Source organism: Patagioenas fasciata, chromosome Z, assembly GCF_037038585.1.
Source record: "Patagioenas fasciata isolate bPatFas1 chromosome Z, bPatFas1.hap1, whole genome shotgun sequence".
Lineage (NCBI taxonomy): Eukaryota > Metazoa > Chordata > Aves > Columbiformes > Columbidae > Patagioenas > Patagioenas fasciata.
In genome coordinates, this window is record NC_092560.1 from 31,133,266 (window position 1) to 31,154,910 (window position 21,645).

General features: G+C 36.0%; 1 protein-coding gene across 5 annotated transcripts in view; it reads right to left on the bottom strand.

Annotated features, from left to right (window-relative positions):
- Positions 1-21,645, bottom strand: part of TUT7 (terminal uridylyl transferase 7) — a 35,574-nt gene that overhangs the window by 6,623 nt on the left and 7,306 nt on the right. For 4 of the 5 annotated variants that reach the window (XM_065860643.2, XM_071802599.1, XM_065860642.2 and 1 more), the window contains exons 3-25: positions 19,051-19,223; positions 18,369-18,485; positions 17,195-17,372; positions 16,787-16,875; positions 15,638-15,689; positions 14,841-14,910; positions 13,851-13,977; positions 12,981-13,100; positions 12,174-12,305; positions 11,263-11,443; positions 9,768-10,897; positions 9,492-9,642; positions 8,691-8,777; positions 7,736-7,836; positions 6,425-6,482; positions 5,597-5,700; positions 4,509-4,598; positions 4,305-4,418; positions 4,119-4,196; positions 2,649-2,826; positions 1,924-1,971; positions 1,716-1,807; positions 1,124-1,239 (exon numbers count right to left, since the gene is read on the bottom strand). In XM_065860643.2, coding sequence (XP_065716715.1) covers positions 1,124-1,239; positions 1,716-1,807; positions 1,924-1,971; positions 2,649-2,826; positions 4,119-4,196; positions 4,305-4,418; positions 4,509-4,598; positions 5,597-5,700; positions 6,425-6,482; positions 7,736-7,836; positions 8,691-8,777; positions 9,492-9,642; positions 9,768-10,897; positions 11,263-11,443; positions 12,174-12,305; positions 12,981-13,100; positions 13,851-13,977; positions 14,841-14,910; positions 15,638-15,689; positions 16,787-16,875; positions 17,195-17,372; positions 18,369-18,485; positions 19,051-19,223 — 3,586 coding nt within the window. The remainder of the gene's footprint in view (positions 1-1,123; positions 1,240-1,715; positions 1,808-1,923; positions 1,972-2,648; positions 2,827-4,118; positions 4,197-4,304; positions 4,419-4,508; positions 4,599-5,596; positions 5,701-6,424; positions 6,483-7,735; positions 7,837-8,690; positions 8,778-9,491; positions 9,643-9,767; positions 10,898-11,262; positions 11,444-12,173; positions 12,306-12,980; positions 13,101-13,850; positions 13,978-14,840; positions 14,911-15,637; positions 15,690-16,786; positions 16,876-17,194; positions 17,373-18,368; positions 18,486-19,050; positions 19,224-21,645) is intronic. The other variant, XM_071802601.1, reaches the window with a different exon arrangement.

The following is a 21,645-nucleotide window of genomic DNA, read 5'->3' on the forward strand; positions in this document are numbered from 1 at the left end:
ACGTGCAATGAACTGAGGTTTCACTCCAGAATGCAAGATTAAAAATCCACTACATTTTGAGACAGCAGTTTAGACAGTGAACAGACTTCGGTAACACCTCCAGCTTGCTTTGTTTTGAAACTATCATCAGCTACTGTACTTGCAACTGTTGAAGTTGAATAAATTCCAAAATTAACAGTTCACAATTCTCTATTGTGTAGCAGAAAGGCTACTTCATCCAATCAGATGTAAGTAGCTTTTTAGCTACTTATATGAAAGTGCAGGTTATTTTTTATTACAGCTTTTAACATAGACTCTAAACTAACGTTAGATTTTTCCATTCACTTTACAAGTGGGCAGAAAGGCTTTCAAGATTTTATTCTCTTGAAGTTTTATTTGCCAATTTTCACTGTTTTATAGACAGTATGTCTTTAAAGAACTTTGTCTTAACTAGGAAAAATACCAGTTTTAAGCTTAGACAGTTCATAATACAAAGAGCAGGAAGATCTGTTTAGCATTCATTTGTTACAGGACGATAGTTGCTGAATTTTGGACATCTGGTTACTCAGGAGGAGGAAACCTTGTCTTAGATGTTAAACAGAACATTGTTCTCATGCATGTGTGTAAGAAAGTAATGCTGTGACATTCTTGTCTTGCTTTTTGATAGGAATTGCATGATTCTGTGAATATGACAAAAATATGTCATGCTAGTAGCAGCAGGATTATAGAAATAGAAGCTATTAAATGAAAATATTTAAAATGCTTTCATGAGTGCTTTTCACAGCACACAGCTATTCAACTCTGCATTTTGATTCTCTTTGAATACTGCTTTCCTATATACTGAAGTGCACAGTCAGCATTACTACCTTATGCTAAGTAGTTTTGCAGCCTCCTGTGAAAAGCTTCTGTTAAAAACCATTAAACATGATGCTGGTGAAAACTAAGTAGTGGCTCAACAGAGACCAAAAATTAGAAAAACCAAAACTATCCACCACTGCCAAAACTGGTATTGATACATTTCCATTTCAACAGTAAAGAAAATAATCTGCAGCATGTACAAGTTTTGCTTTAGCATTACTATCCTAATTTTTCTTCTACACAAACCTAAGGAAATGTTCCACACAGCTGCCAAAGCTATACTTACTTTCTTCTCATGGGACAATCTTTCATGAAATGGCCAATTTTACCACAAATTCTACAGCATCTATCATTTGGTGCCAATTCTCCTTCTGTTAGTACCTCTGGATCAAAAAAATACTCCTGAAAAAGAAATATTTCATTTGAAATGAAAATCCATACACTTGGGAATAAAGACAGATAAGCACATAAAAATCAGCAGTTAAGAGTCACAGAGAATAAACCTTGTGTGTGCAGCTGAACTCTTGAAAACCGGATGGGACTAACTGGCCACTTGCCTCATCTTTACAGGCAGTCTGATGACCACCAGCTCTGCCAGCTCTTTCTTAAAACTGCAGTTTTAAGAAGTGGTAAGCTGGTTTTGACAGAGACGAAAATAAGCCTGTACAATGAAGCTCTAACTTGATTAGTATTCTGCAGGTTAACATATTTTACATGGAAACAACATGAAAACAGCACTCAGTAATAACTCCTATAAAGATTTTAGAGTACTATTGAAACTTAAGACAGAAGAGTTTAAAGACAGTGTATCCATACTCCTCTAAGTAGCAAGTTACACACCTGAGAGCATGCACATACTCCTCTTAGAAGCAACTTACCATTTTTGATGGATATTCTTTAGGAAATGCTTTTACAGGGGTACCAAATACCCTTCTGCCATTGATAAAAGCCTTCATTATAAAATTTGTCACTGAGGAACAGGAAAAAAAAGCCAGAAAACATAATTCAAACATCAAACAATACAGTAAAATAAGATCTAAGACTAGATCTTCACTTTGTATCCAGATTTGTTAACAGGAGACTTACTTTTTCTTGACAATCCAGCTCCAAGATTGTGGTTCAAATCAAATGGGTCTGTACAAAAGGCATTACAGGCATTACTCAAGATCAGGGTAAGATCAGCAATGTATACATATGCATGAACAACCCAAGGCAGAATTAATATACTGAAATTTAACTGTTTGCTGACTTACTGAAAATAAATAAAAATTTCATGGACAAAGGATCACAGCCGTCCAGCTCTGAACTGACTGAAGTATCATAAAAGAATAAATTGAATATGCAGGCAGGAGTGTGGAAACTCTTCCCATGAAAGTCGTATGGGCCAGCAAGTGGTTTAGAAAACATTTCTAAAACATGTCACTGAATTTTCTTCATAAAGACCATGGTGTTACTTAGGGTTACATAGGGTTAAATTAGCATGTAAATATGGAGTCATCTAAATTTAGTATTTGTGAGAAAACATCAATGGCATTACAGCTGATTTGTTTTCCAAAGGATTTGGGTAAATATCAGCTACTGTCTTCACAGAAAGTATGAAGTATGCTTTGCAGTTTCTTTTCAGTAGGAGGAAAAAAAAAAACCCTAGGAATAAATTTTTAGCATTACTGAAACTCAATGGGAATTTTGTGATGAGTACATAAGCAAGTAACAATTCATAATCTAGTAAAAGAAAAATAAATAAGCCTTGTAGAAAGACCAAATTTTTCACGTGGGCATTGAAGAAATTCCACATATTCATGTGCTTTTACCTTCGATTACTATGTATTTGGAGGTCCACTGCTTCTTGAAAGTTGTAAGCAGATTTTTTCTCCTAATGCAGATTACACGGTCTTTAAAATCAAATTCTTCTGTGTAGAAACGGAGCAATCCCAGCCACAGCTGCCCAACAGATTCAGTGTTTTTGCCATACTCTGGCCAAACAACTGACTGAAAATGACAGAAATATTTTTACCTCCAGTACTTACATTAAGTGGAGTAATTTGCATAACTTGGAAACTTAAACATGTCAGTCTAATTTTATAAAAAAACACAATTCAGTTACACCAGAATACTTCCCTTGCTTTCATAATTGGTATTAATAATTGAATATTTGTTTTAAAATATTTTTAAAATATTAACAGCAGATTTTGCAGAATTTTTTTTCCACATACAAATTACAACAAAGGATATTCTTAGATCTTTACAGCATGGGATTGGGATTTTCAAAGCAATAGCTACTCCACTTTCATTTCTATATTCAGCCACCATATGTGATTGCCTTGAGGCCTCCCTATTCTTTTCAAAACAAAGGCCTCACTAATGGTGTCTGTTATGCCTTAAACAGCTGGTTTTTTGCAACTTCTGAAAGGAATAGTCAAGTGCTATGGAGACAGAACTCCTGTCTGTTTCGTGAGGTCTTTGCAAAATGAAGCCATAAATTTTCGAGATAAAAGCATTAACAGTGTTTCTTCCTTGAGGCCTACTCAAGGCCTCAGTCCTCATTCCTGATTAACCGGCCTGGAACCAAGACAGGGTCACTCAGCAATCACTGAGTAATAACAAATCACCAGCTACCCCTAGAGGAAAAAATGACGTACTTTTAGGTGCTTTTGAGACTACCAAACTATTTTCCTAGACCACCAACCTACTGCTAGAACGATCTCCTTAATTAGCAGGAGGAGTGAGCAGAGGGAGATGAACCACCCTCTCCTATCTCGAATACAAATGGACTAAATTACAAAAACTGCTCACTCAGGACAACGAGTGGGTGCGCAGCATTATTCAAGTTTCATCGCACCCATCACCATGAGGGCTACAGAGATGGATTGATGGATTGATGGATTGACAGATACTTGGAGTGGCAAAATCTTACCTTTCTTCTCATATCTTTCTCTCTCTTTTCTCTCTTAACTTTATTCTGGGCACCTAAGGGTAATATCATTTTGAGTTTTGTTGCTGAAGACTTGTTCAGTTTTCTGACACAGTTGCAAACTTCTGCCAACCACTATTTACTATAATTCTGCTGAGGTTTAAGTAAATTTGTGATTTAAACGAACCCCTCGAGTAATTGTTGCTACTATCGTTTACTGCACAGAGTATTCAAAAGTTAACTCTGCCCTCACCCCACTGAGTGGTACAGGACACCATTATTTGAAGACAATGTTTCTTAAAAGGAATTCTTTTTAATTTGCAAAGCTACAAGTAACACCATTTCAAATTAACCTTTCTGATTTACTCACCAACTCCTCTATCTTATCAAAGAAATAAACGTTCCAGCCATCAACTAAAATTTCAGGTTTTTTTGGTTCTTTGTAGATCTGAAAGCATAATATTAAACTCATTAGAAGGGCCCTTCAGATTCAACACTGACATTCTCCTGGCCAATACAGTGTACAGATATTGGTTTCTTTCTTGACATACTGTACCTCTTGAAGAACAGGGATGACAGGTGGATTTGTCTGTTGAAGAAAATAAAGCACCATAAGAGTATATGCATAAGAAGAAAGGCTACCTCGAGATGCATCCCCAATGTCACATATCTAGAAAAAAGAAACACGATTTGTATATTTTATGGTTATGATCTCTTGCTGCAGACACTACTGCTTCTAGAATGTCTGAAATATACATACCTTTGTAAAGACTTTCATTGTGTAACACAGATATTTTACTCTAGGATCAATAGCTGCATATGAAGACAGGAGTCTCGTGTTATGCAAGGCCTATAAAAATAAGAAGTCATACAGAAAATACAGGTGCTCTGAAGAAATGAAGGAATAAGCTGAAAACAGGAAAACCAAAAACTGTAAGTTGTGTGCTCAAGAAATACAGATGGAAAGCCCTGTGTAGTAGAATGTATATTGGGAAGGTAAGCATTCAACGATGAGGGTATCACCTGCTCTGTCTAAAAGCTGATCGACATCCTTAATCTGAGCAGAAGGTGGTACAGAGCAACATTTCCGGAACAGGACTACAGAAAGGGAATCATTCATCTACTACTGCATTTTCAAAATATTTGGTAGAAGGTAAGTTCTTGAACTAAGAGATTTGAAACATGAGAGCTATCAAATGGCCCATACCAGTGTGTAACTTCAAGAAGAAAACTTTCAGGCTTACTACGTGGGTGAGGTGTCTTCCTTAAGACTCCCCTTGAGCTCATACAAAAATTTCAGAAAGTTTAATACTTGGCTCTAAAGCTTACTTGCCTTTGATGTTTCAAGGAACTGGGTTTTGAAACCCAGCTCAGAAAACACTGAAAAGAAAAAAAACAAATTTGTTTTAAAAATATTTGACCAAGAACTTGGTTTTTTTTGTAAATACTAACACATGTTCCAGTTCAGGTGAGCTGGGTTCAAAATCATTATTCCAGGGTTCAAGGCTAAGCAAGGGCTATGATGGGAAGCAGGGTGCAGAAAAGCTGAAGTTGTATTATTTTGTCTTTCTCATTTACAGAAAAAATCTAAATGACTGTTTCTTACTATTACTAAAGAACTCATATATTTTCTTAGAGAACTGACAACTCTGAAGTCTTAATCGTACAATTGACTCCACTCACAGTCAAATAAAAAAAAAAATTGTTCCAAATCTAAAACTGCAATAGGTAATTGGAAGCAGCGACTACTGAACCTCAACAAAACCATCACTTCTATCTCAAGAAGCAGACCCACATTCTTCTGTTAAAAAAAAAAAAAAAACAAGAGAGAAAGAGATAACACCTTACCAGAGTATTATATAAACTGATGTCAACTTCAAGACCACTTCTGATATGGAAAAATTTGACAATTGGGACTTTAGCAGTTGTTATAGGCAAGACATTTTTTAAACCTAGGATGAAATGTTTAATTACTGAATGACTGCAATACAGTTATAACAGTATTAAATGCTCTACTACTAACTCCCAAGTGTAGTAAAAAGGCTAACAAACAAAATCTTAGTCGATACCAAAACTGTATTTCAGTATTTTAATACTAATTTTAGGCATTTGTCAAACATCATGAATCTACTAAATGTACTATATACAAATATACGTTTAGTCCTCAAATAAAACAAATAACAACCTAAACATTACAGAAAAACAACCTTAATAGATCGTTCACAGTTCACTCCAATTAGATTAATGTGAGATTCACCAAAACAAGCACTATAAAAGGATAATTTATTGTAGAAAAAAACAGAACTATCATTACAGACTTCTTTTAGCTTACCTTTTACCATTAGCTTATTAGGCACTGAAGATACAAATACAACATAACTACTAACTTGAAGCCTCAAACTTCAACTTATGGCTTGTTCTTGTGCATCTAGGTTATAAATATACTACCTGTCCAATTCAGATGTGGTCCTATGACATTATAAACTCACAGACCTACATGTGCAAACAAAAATATATCCAAGTATTCACAACATATAACTTCACTCTCACTAACATTAAGCTCTTCAATATAGCTTTATATTCATGATTTTCATCTACAGTGCCCTGCAACATTCATACTACAGCAACCGAAGTCACATGAACAGAAGCATTTATTTTAATTTTCAAGAAATTTACCTGACTGTTTCTTGAGAACTTTTGCTAAATCTTCGATGATTCTGATGCAATCAAGTCCCTAAGACATAAAGAAAAAAAGTTGAAGGTTGTATCTGCTACAAGTGTTTCAGGCAAACCTTTTATTACTTGGCATTAAGGTTAAAGCTGTGTAATTAAGAGTTTCGTATTATACAGAATTATGTGAATACCCAAATTGACTCAAAATAGCACTTTTAAAGTAACACTAGCTAGTATCTTAACATAGGCTTACAGAAAGTTTATATTAGGCATGAAAGGAGATCGATATCCTTTTCCACTGTCTCCCACTCTAGTTGTTTATGCTACCAAAACATGTAATTTACCTGCACAGCTAGTGCTAGAAGCAATGGTAGCACACAACACAGAAGAAAACTGACTACTAAGAGTTGGTCTTAAACTCATGCCTGGACCAACAACAAAACCCCCTAAAATAATCTGCCTTTGTGGCATCTGTGTTTTTCTCCAACCTGGGACACAGCGATCCTGGCTGTACATACAGACTGGGGCATAAGATGCTGGAAAGCAGCTCCGCAGAGAAGGATCTGGGGGTTCTGGTTGACAGCAAGTTGAACATTAGCTAAGAGTGTGACCTGGCAGGCAAGAGGGCCACTCATGTCCTGGGGCGCATGAAGCACAGCACTGACAGCTGGGCAAGGGAGGTGAATGTCCCACTCTGCTCTGCACTGGTGCGGCCTCACCTGGAGCACTGTGTGCAGTTCTGGCCAACACAGGATAAAAAGGACATAAAGCTACTGGAGAGTGTCCAGAAGAGGGCACGAAGTTCGTGAAGGGTTTGGAGGGGAAGCTGTGCGAGAAGTGGCTGAAGTCACTTGGCTTGTTCAGCCTGCAGGAGACTGAGGGGGAGACCTCATGGTGGCTACAGCTTCCTCACAAGGGGAGAAAGAGGGGCAGGTGCTGATCTCTTCTCTCTGGTGACCAATGACAGAACCCAAGGGAATGGTGGGGAGATTTGGGTTGGACATGAGGAAAAGGTTCTTCACCCAGAGGGTGGTGGAGCACTGGAACAGGCTCCCCAGGGAGATGTCACAGCCCCAAGCCTGACGGTGTTCAAGAAGAGACTGGACGACACCCTCAGACACATGGTGTGAACTGTGGGGTTGTCATCTGCAGGGACAGGAGTTGGACGCAATGATCCTTGTGGGTCCCTTCCAACTCAGGACATTCTATGATTCTATAATAACCCGAAAAGCTTTTATAAAGTAATACATTTTTAGACTATATACACAATATAACCATAAAATTTTGCATTTATTAAAGATCTTTTCAATCTACCTCAGCAGTTTCCAGCCCATCCATTGTCATACAGATATCAAGGTCACTTTGTCTGAAGCCAAAGCCATTTTTTGAAGAGCCAAACAAATTCAGCTTGGTTCCTGTAAGAGATATGATGGGTTATAACCACATACCGGCACAAAATCTCAAATTATATGTACCTTCCAAACACTGCATATCTTTTGATGTAGGCATTAAAACATTATTAGCTTGTCATGCTGCATCAAAACTTCCTTTCTTATCAATTTTGCTGATGAGGAAAAGATCTCTAATTTTATTTCTCATATGAGCAGCCTGATAGATCCAGAAACAAGTTAGGTTTTCCAATCATTAAATCACTAGTATGCAGGTCCAGCCCAAAATCTGATAAAATATGTAACACCATTCTTTACAGAGATTTTCAGGGTAAGGGACCCATCTGTCTATATACCAGGCTCCACCCAAAATTCCTTCTGCTAATTTTGAAAGACTGAAGTCCAAGTGTTACTAAGAACTCCAGAAACAAACAAACAAATGTATTAAAATAGCTAAAGTCTGCAGATAGGTTATATGTATTTTAAAATATTCCAAACCCAGTAAGTTTCAATAGGAAGGATTACAAAAAGCTTGTTTTTTGTAAGAGCAGATACAACAAGAAGTCTGGCTAAAGAATAAGGCTAAAATAACAATTAGAAAAAAACGTTTCACCACTGCTTTGATTGTTTTCTCTTTAATTTGCCATTGTTCCTCCCTACTACTGTGTTGCATATATGACTATTTCAAAAATACTTAAACCAAAGCCTTAAAAGACTTAAAACAGAAATTAATGTAAAGAAACATACCAATGCTGAGCAACAATATAGGTTAAATGTTCAAAACTAAGGTGTTTATTATGCTGATTTGATATGTTTTCTTGGAAAACACTCAAATATAAACACAGAAAAGTATAAATATAAAGCTGGAACTGGCTGTTTACCTGGAAAATCCTGTCTAATGCAGTTTTCCAAGTTTTGTCTTATATGTTCCCGAGCCTGATCCTCTACAACGTTTGGAGCAAAATCATCTAAAATAAAATTAAAAAAAGACAACAATTCTGGCAAACTGATCTGTAGAACGAGTCAACAGCAAAGATTCAAATGAAAAAAATGAGGGGTTTACAGCAGGGGAAGGGGAGAGAAAAAGCAAGAGAAGATTCATATGTGAAGGAAAGAAACCAAGGATGAAGTAGAAGAAAAATACCTGTTCAAAGAAAAACATTAATTAGACAAATAATGCATTTTGTCTGGTCAGAAATGGTGAGAGAGAAAGGAGGAAAGTTGGGTCACTCTGAAAAGAACAAAAGTGGAGAAGTATTACAAAACAGCATTTTTATTCCATTTTTTCTAGAACACTGAAACTGTTTTAGTAAACACTTTGTTTACTAAAAATCATAAGTTAATGAACAGTCATGAAATCTGAAGTAGCTAAAAATGTAAAAGCATCAGTCAAAAAATTCACCCAAAATTAAACTCTCAGAAATTATATTAAGATGCCTAAACAAGTAATCAGACAGCCAGTGCCTAGGTGAGAAACCTAAACATTGTGTATTTCTCTAGATACAAACCACTCAGTAGTCCTATTAAAGCCCTTGCAAATCTTAGATGTGTATCTAAGAGAGTTGGATGCAGTGTAGGAAATAAATTAGTCCTCTTTATAACACCGTCAGTCTGTGGGTATTTCATTATTTTTTGCAATTGTTTTTTTACTACACAACAATATTCAAATGAAAAAAACTTACGGTAACATTGGACACAAACTTGATCTAGAATAACTGAAAATTTGGGTGTCAACTCAGGCAGTGGGTCAAGCTCAATTTTCTTGAAGTCTTCTGGACAATCCCTCTTTAAATGACCTTCCCGTTTGCACAAGCTACATACTACAGTAGGAGACTGCATGAACAGAAAGCAAGATTGGTTTTAAAAACTATAATGCTTTTATGAATTTGAGCAACACTTTCATATAACTGATAAGAAAACATAAGCAATATGTTTAAGTTCTGATATAGCTTGCTTACCTTGCCTTTTGTGAAAGCTGGTTTACTGAATTCATAAAACAGTTCAGATTCTAAACACTGTTCTGTTGCTGTGTTCTCTTCAAAAAGGCTTCCCTTCTCAGCAAGATCCTCTTGACTCAAGTTGATCCTCAGAAGTCCAGCCACATCTTCATCAAAAAGTTTGTCCTCATATTTATTTGGGATGGAAAAATCATCTTCTTCCTCTGACAGTGCATCATCATCTCCAGAGGCAGTGTATGTGTTATCTAGTTCATCTCCAGCTCTTATGATCATACCACACTCTCTCTGGTTTAGAAGATTTGGTTCTTCCTCCTCATCATCTGAGTTAATAATTTGTGATATATGACTCCGCACTGAACATAGGAATTTTTGGGGGTATTCATCCAGTTCATCAGTACCCTCAGTGCTCTCCTCATCGCCATCGATCTTGTCATCCATTATACCACTGCACTCCAAGCCAAACTCATCACTCTCTGTAAGTGCAGAGTTTTGAAAACCTTCTAAGTCTGAAGTACTACATGTCTCAATATCATGCTCATTCACTGTAACAGGGAGATCTCCACTATCACTGTCTTCATCTATTCCCTCCTCAGTAGTCAAGATATTATTCCACCTTCTTTTATGTTCTTCGTGTTCTTCCTCCTCTTCTTCCTCTTCATTTCCACTCTCTGACTCTTCACAACTCGGTTTAAAATCCTCATTATCTCCAGAAATAACCTCCTCAATTATACAGTCTGAATCTTCATGAGTAATTCCCAAATTACTCATATCATCAGCCAGTTCTTCTCCTGTGAAGCTTTCTGAGCCATCATACGGTTTTGATGGATGAATTCTATGTGCCTGGGGCACACCTATAGCCTCCTTTATACAATCTTCCACTACAGTCATGTTTGTTCTACCATCCAAGTTTTGCAATTCAGAATTTTCATGCTTTATAGCATCTTTTCCATGGTCCGGCATTTGGGATTTATCCTCACTGGCATGCAGAGATGATTTTTTGCTCAAATTTGCATTTTTTTTGTGAGGCAAGGCAAAATATTTGTAAGTTGCTCTCAGGCAGTGAAGAATATACTCATATACTAGCTGGCTGTTCAGAGTTCGTGCCACATTCCTTTTGACCGAATATGGGTCTAGGAGAAAGAAAAAGTGGATTAGCAGTGCAGAAGTTAAACTCTTCAAAAAACAATACACTTACATCCTTACAAAATTTGAATATGCTACTGTTAGTTACCCTAAAACATTGTGTAGGAACGTAAGATTTATGAATTGTGCTGAAAACAATTTTTAAGTCCATTTAATTACTTTTGAAAATGTTACAAAATACCCAAGAGAAATATTACATAAATTGATTTTTTCCAAAACATATTCTACTATATTATTGCCAATCATAGTCCAAAGTTGAAAAAAGTTATGTTATTACACACCATGTCAATAGCTTAGACAGTACCCTAGAAAATTAAAGAAACATTTATTTGAACTTTGTCGATATATATACCTTCCACAGCAATGCGCTTTTTAGGCCAGTCCTTCAATTCACGAGACACTGCTTCTTTGAGTCGTATACTAATAACCAAATCAGCCATATTGAACTCCAAGGCATAGAAACGAAGCAGTTCTACCCAGAGCTGACCCGCAGGTGTAGAACACTGCTGTCCTGAACCAAATACTAAGGGAACCTGTCAATTACAGAAGAAAATAATAATATTTAATGCACAGGTGTTTAGCTGCTTTTTACCCATAATGTGATATTACAGAATTCATAGCTGTTTCTACACTGTCATAATTGCAATAAAAATGGCAGTTAAAAAAATGGAAGAGGGTAAAAACTCAGATTATGAAACTTCAAAATGAAAGACTGCAGCAATGGTAAAGAATAGCATTGATGATTAATAATAATTGCTTACTTAAGTTTTTATGCTATAATTTATAAATTTCCAAGAAAATACCACAACTAACCCAATTGGACAGAATGGATCACGTACCCTATTTTTTAGCAAAGCTTAAGTTGTATTGTTAACTGTCATGACATGCAATTATCTAGTGATACTGTTCTTGCAAAGTTCTTATAAATAATTTGTAAGAATAGTTCAAAGCTAAGAGGAATTATTTTTCATATGCTTAATCTAATTCTGAGATAAAATTGCTTGAACTCTATAAGCTATATTATTCTCCCCTGACAGATTAAAACCCAGTGTCTTATGAAAGAGTTTGAAACAACACCTAGTTTCCTGCTAGCTTCTTAGCACCAAAGGGTAAGCAGGGTAAGTGTGGTATCAAGCAGTCATGAAATCTCTTAGTTGAGCTCCTGGTTTCACAACATAGGAAACAAAATCAGAAGATGGTTCTTTTTTTTGAGAACAGCAATGACTGCTAGACTAATACAGAAGTAAATTAAATGGTTCAGACCTTGCCCCTTCTCGGGGAAGTTTCTTCTGGCAAATCAGAATCATCAGTGGGGTTATGCTCCCAAACCACAGCATCATTCTCGATTTCCTTCAGATTAAAATTAGTTAATTTGTTTAATGAGAATCCTCCGATCTAAAGGAAACAGAAAAGGAAACATGCAGCTAAACATCATATGAGCTTTAAATCTTTCCCCCCATCTCCCCTAATGGCAGTAATCCAAACTAAAAGAGAACAAATGGATGCCATGAATATAACACCTGAGTTGTGTCCCAGAGAACTGCATTCTGGATTTGCATCCATAATACAACTTCTGATATCAAGATGGGTTTCAGCCTCTAACCCCAAGAAATACATGCTCTGAACTCCTAGTCTGATCCCTCAGGCAGATACTGCACCAGTGTGATGTACAGTTGTGGTCCACATTTTGAAGAATTAGATGTCAAAAAGAAGACATTTTTTGGGATGTAGTTATGTGAATTCAGAGTCCTCAAGAGTCTTGAGGAAAGGCTGAAAAAATGAGGAAGTACATTGTCCATTACCAGGAAGTGCATTATTCAATGCCCAGCTCTCCTTACTCACAAAAGGGTAAACAGAGCACTTAATTCAATGACTATGATTGTGAATTGCATCCTTACAGCCAAGCATAGACAACTGAGGTGTAGTCTGGCTGAATTCACATTCTTTCCAAATTCCTGCAGAAATGGCTGGCTTATGGCTTGCTCAAAATAGCAAGAGGTTGACAAGTTACACACCACCACGAGTGACTGGTACTCTCATTCCTACTATTTGCTGTGTTAATACACATACCCACGATCCCAAATAGACAGGTAGAAAAGGCTCTTTCCTCTGTTGCAGAAAGAAAATAACCATTAAAGCGAACACATAAGGTGACAAGCCTCCCTCTTCAGGATGATCAACACAGCACAACTGTAAAAACAAATTGTGCAGTCATTAAAGTTTTGAATGAGATCATCAAAAACTACTATTATAATTGCTGTTCAGAAGTCTGTCACATTAAATACTGACAGAAACTCAGAAATCTTTGACCTCTTGTGAGATGGACTTTGCTCTCAAGGCCTGCATATTTACTGGAGTAATGTTATTACCACAGCATTTTCAATGTTAGAGCCATAGGATGCAGACTGGTCAAGCAGACAGCATATGGCACATTTGCAAAAACGATGACTCATATTACGTAAATACAGCATGAGTAAAAAGTTTTTCAATGTTCTTCTTAAATCATATTTCAATTGCAGGCACACAAAGTCCTGGAATAAGATATTTTAATTCACATAAAGTTTTTAACTACATCTATAAAAAAGCAGCTTTTTCTTTCCTTTTTTTTTCATGATGGATTAAGTTTAGGGGTAAACTGGTGACTCCATTTCATATAGATTACCCTGACTTGTTTGTTAACAGAGCAAGATACTTAACAGTCTGCATGCCACTGGCTGAAATTTAGAATTCCACTTTTGAAACTTCATGGAACATCGTAACAGACACATTATAGTTATACCATTTCTAAAATTTACAATTTATAAAAAAATTAAATACCCTTTTTCCAACTCTTTTTCTAAAGACAGTTTCAACAACTGTTTTCTAAACACTATCAACAGTCTTACCAGCATAACATCAACGTTCATTCAAAATTTACAGGGGAATACAAATGACTCTTACCTTTGCCCAGTACCTGAAGGCAATCACTAAAGGTACTACAGTAGGTTCCAGTTTTCCAAGTGTAGCCAAGTGGTTTGTTGTCAAACAAGCATTCTCATTCCCTGCACTCACTTTACAAATAAGGCCACTAAAACCCAAAAAGAAACAAAGTAAAAGATCTTGGAGGTTTTGTAAGAACAGCCATGGGTCAGATGACATCTCACATAACAGTGTAGTAGAAGGCTGTAAGGAAAAACTTAACAGCCTCTCGTTATCTACATTAGAATAAACATGGAAAACTAATTTCATTTATGATTAGGTTGAAAATACATGTACTAAGATTTTCTGTAAAAGTGTTTTCAAATACAATTCAAATGTAAGTATTTGTTTCTAATGATATTAATTCACTGAACTAAAAAAAATACGGTACTACTTTCCTTTACAAATAAAAACCATCTTGCTGTACCACACCCATCAGAAAACAGTTTCCATGCTGTTTCCACAGCACAAGAAACATTTTCAAACAGTGAAAGATCAAGGTGGCAGCAAAAAATTGGTAATATTTCTGTATTGGTAGCTCTATATGGAATGTTTCATGAATCCTATGTGATATCCATTACATGGGCAAAATAAAATATTTCACTTTTTCTCAAGATGCTAGTATAGCTAAGCAAGCTGCTCTTGCCCTTACAGAAATCCATAATTTAATATGGTATTTACATTACCTATAAGGAAGAAAGTTTCTGCTTAAGCAGCTATCCCAAATGGAAGGGTTAGGGTACATGCTGGAAGCCGTAATGGTTGAAGGGATTGGGAAATAACACAGCCGAGGACAGAACAACCCTTACCCTCTTATTCTAGGCTAGGAATGACTTGCCCATGAGTGTTAGTTTGTGTTTCAAGATCCATGGAACTGTAATAATTTAGTACAGAAAGGTCATTTTTCAGATGTTGGTATATATAATTTACATTGCTATACACTATTAGAACACACAAAGTGACAACCGAGACCTTTGCTTTTCTTTGCACACCACCACTGGTATTCTAGCATGGAAATCTGCATCAACTTCCACAAAAGATTCTAGTGAGGAGAAAAAAAAAAAAAAAGAAGCCATGTTAAGCACAGTGTTGACTAAAAATACGAAGTGGATGCAACTACAGGAGTACAGCTAGAACCTCAACTTCTTAATAAAACAACTAATTTTGAGACAAATAACTCAGTACATTTGATAAATTAATCCTGTCACTCTTTCAAAGTAAGGTTTTCATATGTGATGGGAAGAGTATGGTCTATACTCTATGACAGCCACTGTTAAACAAAGCATTATGTCAGTCCTAGATAGAAAGAAAATACCCAAGTTTATTTTTCCCTGGTAATTCAGAAATGCTCTATGTATGAATTAATAATCATAGGAAAAGAGACCACAATCTGAAAGTACATTACCAAGTTTCTGATCACATGCTAGAAGAGCTTAGATTGCTTTCTGTACTATATGTGGCTCATAGAGCAGTCTGGGGAAAGAAAGGCAGCACAGTCTACCTGAAGTTTAATGATATCTTCACTTACAATGTAGAATAACACCTCCCACTAGAAACTTCTCATATCAACACAAATAATGAGACTTCAATAGTCATAGAACTAAATACCAAACCAAAGTTAGTTGTGCCAATGTATTATTTCCTGCAGTATTTTTCAGTCTCCTATCTTTCTTAAAATACAGCATGTGGTTCACCTGTTCAAATGTGGAATTCAACAATACTAAGCAATAATAATTTAACGGAATTGAGAAGGCAGCATTTTTTCTTACCACTGTTCTGGAGACTTTCTTGCACGACTAATAGAACATCTGGTTGAGTCACCTGTCAATAAAAGCAATAAAGTTGTTTTCATAGCCGTCAAAAGTGATTTCCCACAACTAAAAAAAAAAATTAAAATATTGTCCCTAGGCCACATCCATTTTCTCTTCCAGAGAGGGCAGGAAGAAGGAACAGCAACTGAGAAAAACCTGCTCTTAGTCCTTGGTTATCACTAAATTATATCAAAATTTACACAAAGTCCACTTATTTCGAAGAAAAAAAATAATCCTGGAGAATTTTTAAGTAAAGCTATCTTTACCCCTATCAAATAATTGGTTAGAGAAAGAAAATAAAACAACAGAAATATTATTCCAGTGTCAATGAATATGACTGTCTTCTGAGATAGTGGATCTACCTCACATCAAAGACTGGAACCATAGCTTTTTTCCAACTACAAGGTGATTTAAAAAGATGGACCCAATTTCAAATTAATTTCAGTTTGCAATTGAGTACATCTTTTTGAAACACCCTATATATGCACTTTATGAACTTGGATCATTCTTTTTCCCTGTAACACTTGCATCTTTGTTTCCTAGAGGAAAAGCTAAATTTTAACTATGAGAATGCCAAATCAACTACAGCAGGAGTAAGTATGGAATCAAGAGGTTTTCACAGTCCTTCATATCTTTTCCATGTTCAAGCACAAAGATGTATAGAGACAACTAGCATGACAAATCAAGACACTAAATAACTTCACCTATAAATTATGTAAGATGGTTTCATGGCTTAAAAATAACCTAGCAACCAAAATCTCTGATGTTTACACATTGGTACAGAAAAAAGATCGTGGAAGTGCCATTTAATCCAGCTGTAAGAGAAGATATAATGATCTGTCTCATAGGACTGCTAGGAGGACAGATGTTAGTTAAAGTGTTTTCCATTTTTCAGAAGGAAGATTTGATAAAAGACAAAGCTGTATTATACTGCCTGACCATCACTGGTGTATGCAGCAAGGAATGTTATCTTAGTGTGGTAGCTCTGTTTTACCCAATGCATTTTTAGCTACTATGACACTGTAAGTTATATTTAAGCTCTAATTTACATAAAGGTGCAAGCATTGAAAACCACTTAGACATACTTAAGAAAATAGTCTTACTTACACTGGCAGGAAACTGGATATCTATGTTGACATCTGAAGTTTTGAAACCAAATCTGCTATAGGATGAGCCATACAATCTGAATGAGCACTCTGCAACGATAAGAATGATACTGCATTTACACCACACCACCAAATCAGTAGCTTCTTTACATCATTCAGTAGATCTCAAATCCATACCTAGTTTTGATAACAACAGGAAATCAAGGATGTTCCAAGAGCACAGAACTGTGTTACTAAGTCCTGCCTTCTGTGCTGTTCCTAGTTAAAGGCTTATAATGAAGGCCAATGACCTTCATATTTAAAATTTAGCTAGCCAGTTTTTAATTAAGGTTTCACTTTGTGTGCTGTACTGTTTTGTTTGTTTTTAAGGTTGCCACTTCTAGAATTTAAAACAAATTGCAAACAATACCTGGCAATTTTTGACGCAGTAAGTTTTCCATCATTGTTTTAATGTTAAGCCTTTCTTCTTGATCTTCACTATTTAAGCCAAACTCCTGCACTACATTTTCAATAGCAACACCAATGGCTTTTATCTGGGAAGGTGTTGGAGAAGGCAGAGCGGTCAGCAGCTGTTCTTCTTGCTTTTCCTTTAAAGATAAAAAGACTGATGTTTTAATGATTTTCTTGAGGTGCTTAATATACTGGAATGAAAGCCTGCCAACTCATCCCAAGTAATACCACCACAGGTTTTTCCAGATAATGGAGACAATTGGAAGAACATCAACAAAGTAACTCTGACAGGTATAAAGAATTGGATATTCCAGGAAACTTCAGTAATGTGCAGAGGTACATATACATGTATTTGGAACATTTTAAAAGTCACCAATTCTTTCATCCCCTATGAAATGGGAAAGGGTAGGAGTTAAAGAGGAAGAAATAGAAAACCTGCAGAAGACAAATATTTTTGTCCATTTCAAGCTGAGAAAGCAGAAGGAACAGAAGACAATTTAAAAAAATAGGAAGTAAAACTGAGGTTATGCTGGAAGTTATTTCGATATTTATGTTCAAGATAAAACTTCTTCCTTCACATATAAACAAGTCTGTAATACTCCATAGTTCATTTACAGAATTTCTGAATTGAAATCTTCACCCTGACGTATAGGTTATAATTTCTAACTCTGCCATACCAAGTATATTCACTTCTTGCTATTCCTCATTGCTCTGGACTTGATAAAATACCAATCTTCATTGTTGAAATAAGCCAATGAAATATAAACTAAGAATACACATAACCAGTCAACAAGATGAGTCAGTTGGTAGAGCTTTTTTATTATACTTCGGTCACCAGTAACAAAATATTACTGAGTTATACTTGAAATGAGACAAATTAAATTCCAAAACTGACAGAAAAAGTCCAGCTCCCAAGTTTACTCTTTTTACCAGTATCACAAAGAAACAGTTTTAAAGAAGATTCAAACATGGTTAAAAAAAAACAAAAACAAAAACCAAACCAAACCAAAACAACAACAAAAAAAACCAAACAAAAACCCAAACCAAAAACCCAAACCAACCAGCAGAATGATCTTGGAAGCAGTGCAGTTTCATAAATCTGCATTTTATAGTTTTTCTTGTCCTTAACTCACCTTCAGGTTTTTCTTGTGTCTTTTCTCTTTAATATGCTTATGAGCAAAAGCCACTGACTCAATCAAAACATCACACAGTTTGCAGGTGTATTTTGCTGATGGGTAGCTTCGAGGTTGCTAAAATAAAGACAGTAAAAAACCCTAAAGTATAGAAAGATATTACTTTCATTTTACTCAATACCATTGCAAAGTTGAATGACTGTAACTCTTAGGTCCAGAAATACTCACTTTAGCTTTCCTAACTCCCTCTTCACAGTAAAAAAAATTGCATATCAGGTATAATACCAGAAAAGTGGTAGTATTGGGTCAATCAAGGCCAATACCTTGTCTTTTACACTGGAAAATACGCAGTTCCCATGGAAAAACACATTGACTGGACAAACAGACAAACTTTTCTGGTCCACTGCCCCAGCATCTAGTAATCTGATTTTAATTCAGGAACTAAAGCAACTGCCATTTTTTGTGCTTGCCTTGATGCCAAATCAAGATTTATCATCCTAAAACCCAAAGGATAACCTGCCTTCTCTTGACAATTCATTAACAGCACCAATTGCGTACACTACATCAATTCTATATCTAAACTTTCCAGCTACAGCCAGATAAAATGCTCAAAATGTACCTTCTATATTGTATTTACAAACAAAATAATACAAAAGTACTATACAAGTAAAGACAGTGGCACCTTCTTCAGTCTGTAAATGCAGTCTCGCTTCAATCGTTCTTCGGCTTGCTGCAACCCTAGAAGTTCTTTTGCCGACAGCACAGATTCGTCTATGACTGGATCATCCACTTTCTCTTGATCGCACTCAACGTTTCTAGTTCTTGATCTTCTTTGTTGCCTAAGTTTCTTCATTTCTTATAAAGAGTTATGAGAGCAAATAATGTCAAATAACTTCAGAGTACCACAGAGCATTTTCTTTTTTCTTTAATTACCACTCTGCTAATGGGCGAGTCAAAGATACAAATCGTCTAACTTGCATAGTTTTATGATCTGTTCTCTGCAGTCTGATAATAGCAAGAGTGTATATTTATGTCATAACCTTTATGTCATATTTATGTCAGTACCTTTGTTTGAAACTACTAAAACCCATTTATTTGTCCCATTGAACTCATCAACCTCATCTAGATAGCTTTGCTAAAATCAGCAAAAGAGCCTGAAACTCAATGCAATAGATTTCACTGCCCAGTTGAGACATAGCTGTATGTCATTATAACAAAAAGGCAGAATATATCCTAAGATGACAGGATGTCTAGTCAGGCTTAGGTAGACAAACAAAATAGAAAGCAAACTGATCCATAGACCACTATGAATATCACACAACTAGTGAGTGTAAGATGATCTGAATTACTTGTAAGAATTAAGAACACTACAATATAGAACTGCCATGGCTTAGCTGACATACAACAATTTATTATCACCAGTAATAACTGCATGTTAATGTCACTTGCCTTTCAATTAAACCAGCATATGGATCAGTATTGCCTCCACATTATTAAACAGACAAGTGAAAACAAACAAACGCATCAACCACTATTGGCTATGTAAGTCAATAAATAATGAACTTGCTAAGTATTTGTACACATTGCTTAATACAGCTGTGCAACTGGCAGAATAAACACGCTTAGAAAGCTTGTTATGTTTACAACAAAACCTCTGTAACAAATTAATTTGAACACCACTTCTACTTTTACGCAAACTTTGTCACAATTTTGAAGAAGGAATTGCTACTTGTCCAAAGAATATCTGTAAAAGTAATCTCAGGAATTAATCTACACAGACTAGATTTTGACACATTACCTTCCATTTGAACAGCTATACAGGATGTCCAGATGCATGGAATTTCTAAAGTTCCTTGCTTCTGAGGAAGTTTATACAACTTCCTCAGCCTCCAAAACCCCCATCACAGCATGAGGTTTGAATATGCAATAATAATAAAAATGAAGAGAAAACACAACTTCTCTACCAAATACATTTATAAAGTTTCTTTCCTGTGACCCCAATTTTTGTCTCTAATAACAGGCAAAAGGGAAACAATCTGGTTGTATATTTACAACTAGTTGTTTGATTCGGTTCACTAAATAGCATGCCTGTGCTAATGCTGTAAACAGGAGCAGTGCAAGAATGGTAATGTAATTTATTTCAGCAGCAGCATGTTTATGCTGGAATAAACAGAATGAGGCTTAATAGGTTGCAGGGACAATACTCCAAAGGAAGCTCCAAGGAGAAGAAATAGAAGTCTGAGTCTCTGAACTTTACACACCTCTTCCATTTTCCATGGTGACTTTCCTGCTCAAACTCTTAAGACTTTCAACAGTCATTTGACTACATTTTTACTGATCAGTGTAGACTGAACTTGGAGAAAATGTGTATTAAATTAACATCTCTGAAGGAAAGCACATGACAACTACCTACTTACCAATTACTTCTGTAACCACAAAGTAACTTAAAAAATTACAAAGTAAAGAAGTATTTCTAATATTTGGTAGTTACAGTAGGGACAATCTTATTGTAGCTTAATCACTAAATGAAGTAGTAGAAGCAGGCTAAAGTTAGAACTCCTGCAAGACAAAAAATCAGTGCCTCAGAGACTGGGTAGACTCCTTCATTATGAGCTACAGTAAAACTAAAGGAAAGGGACAACTGCATGAAAGATTTCAAGTAAAAGAAAGATGTAAAATAAAAATTGTTAGTAATTATTTGCTATGTGACATAGAACTTTCGAAGGAACCTCAAAAGGTGAGCTATGCTGTGCCTGTGTTTCATTGCATGATGAAATGAACCTTGTAAATCCTGAGCAGTGCTCACCTAACCTGTTTGTACCCTCAGGTACAAACTCCATGAGCTGCCCAGACAAGCCCTCCAGTACCTCACTAGTTTTACCATTAGAAACTTTCCATTTATTCCTCATCTGAATCTTTCTTGCTCAACTTCAGGCCCATTGCTTTGTGTCCCATCTACTGCGAAGACACAAGCCAGATTACTACATCAGCTTTTTAACACCTTTCTAGACAGCTGAAGACTGTTAGCATGCTTCCCTATCCTCTACTTTTGCAGAAAGATTGAGGATTGTTTGCAGTTCATGTAGTTTCTGCTTTTTATGTGCCCTGGCATTCTTCTTGCTCTTCTTTGGACTGTTTCTATTTTATTCATCCAAGTGGGATGCCAAAGCTGGATAGAGAACTGCTATTAAATTTACTGAAGACTGACAGAAAGAGGAGTACTTCAGGCTGTGAGTCTGTTTCCGTGCCTCACAACACCACGATGCTGAATACTCAT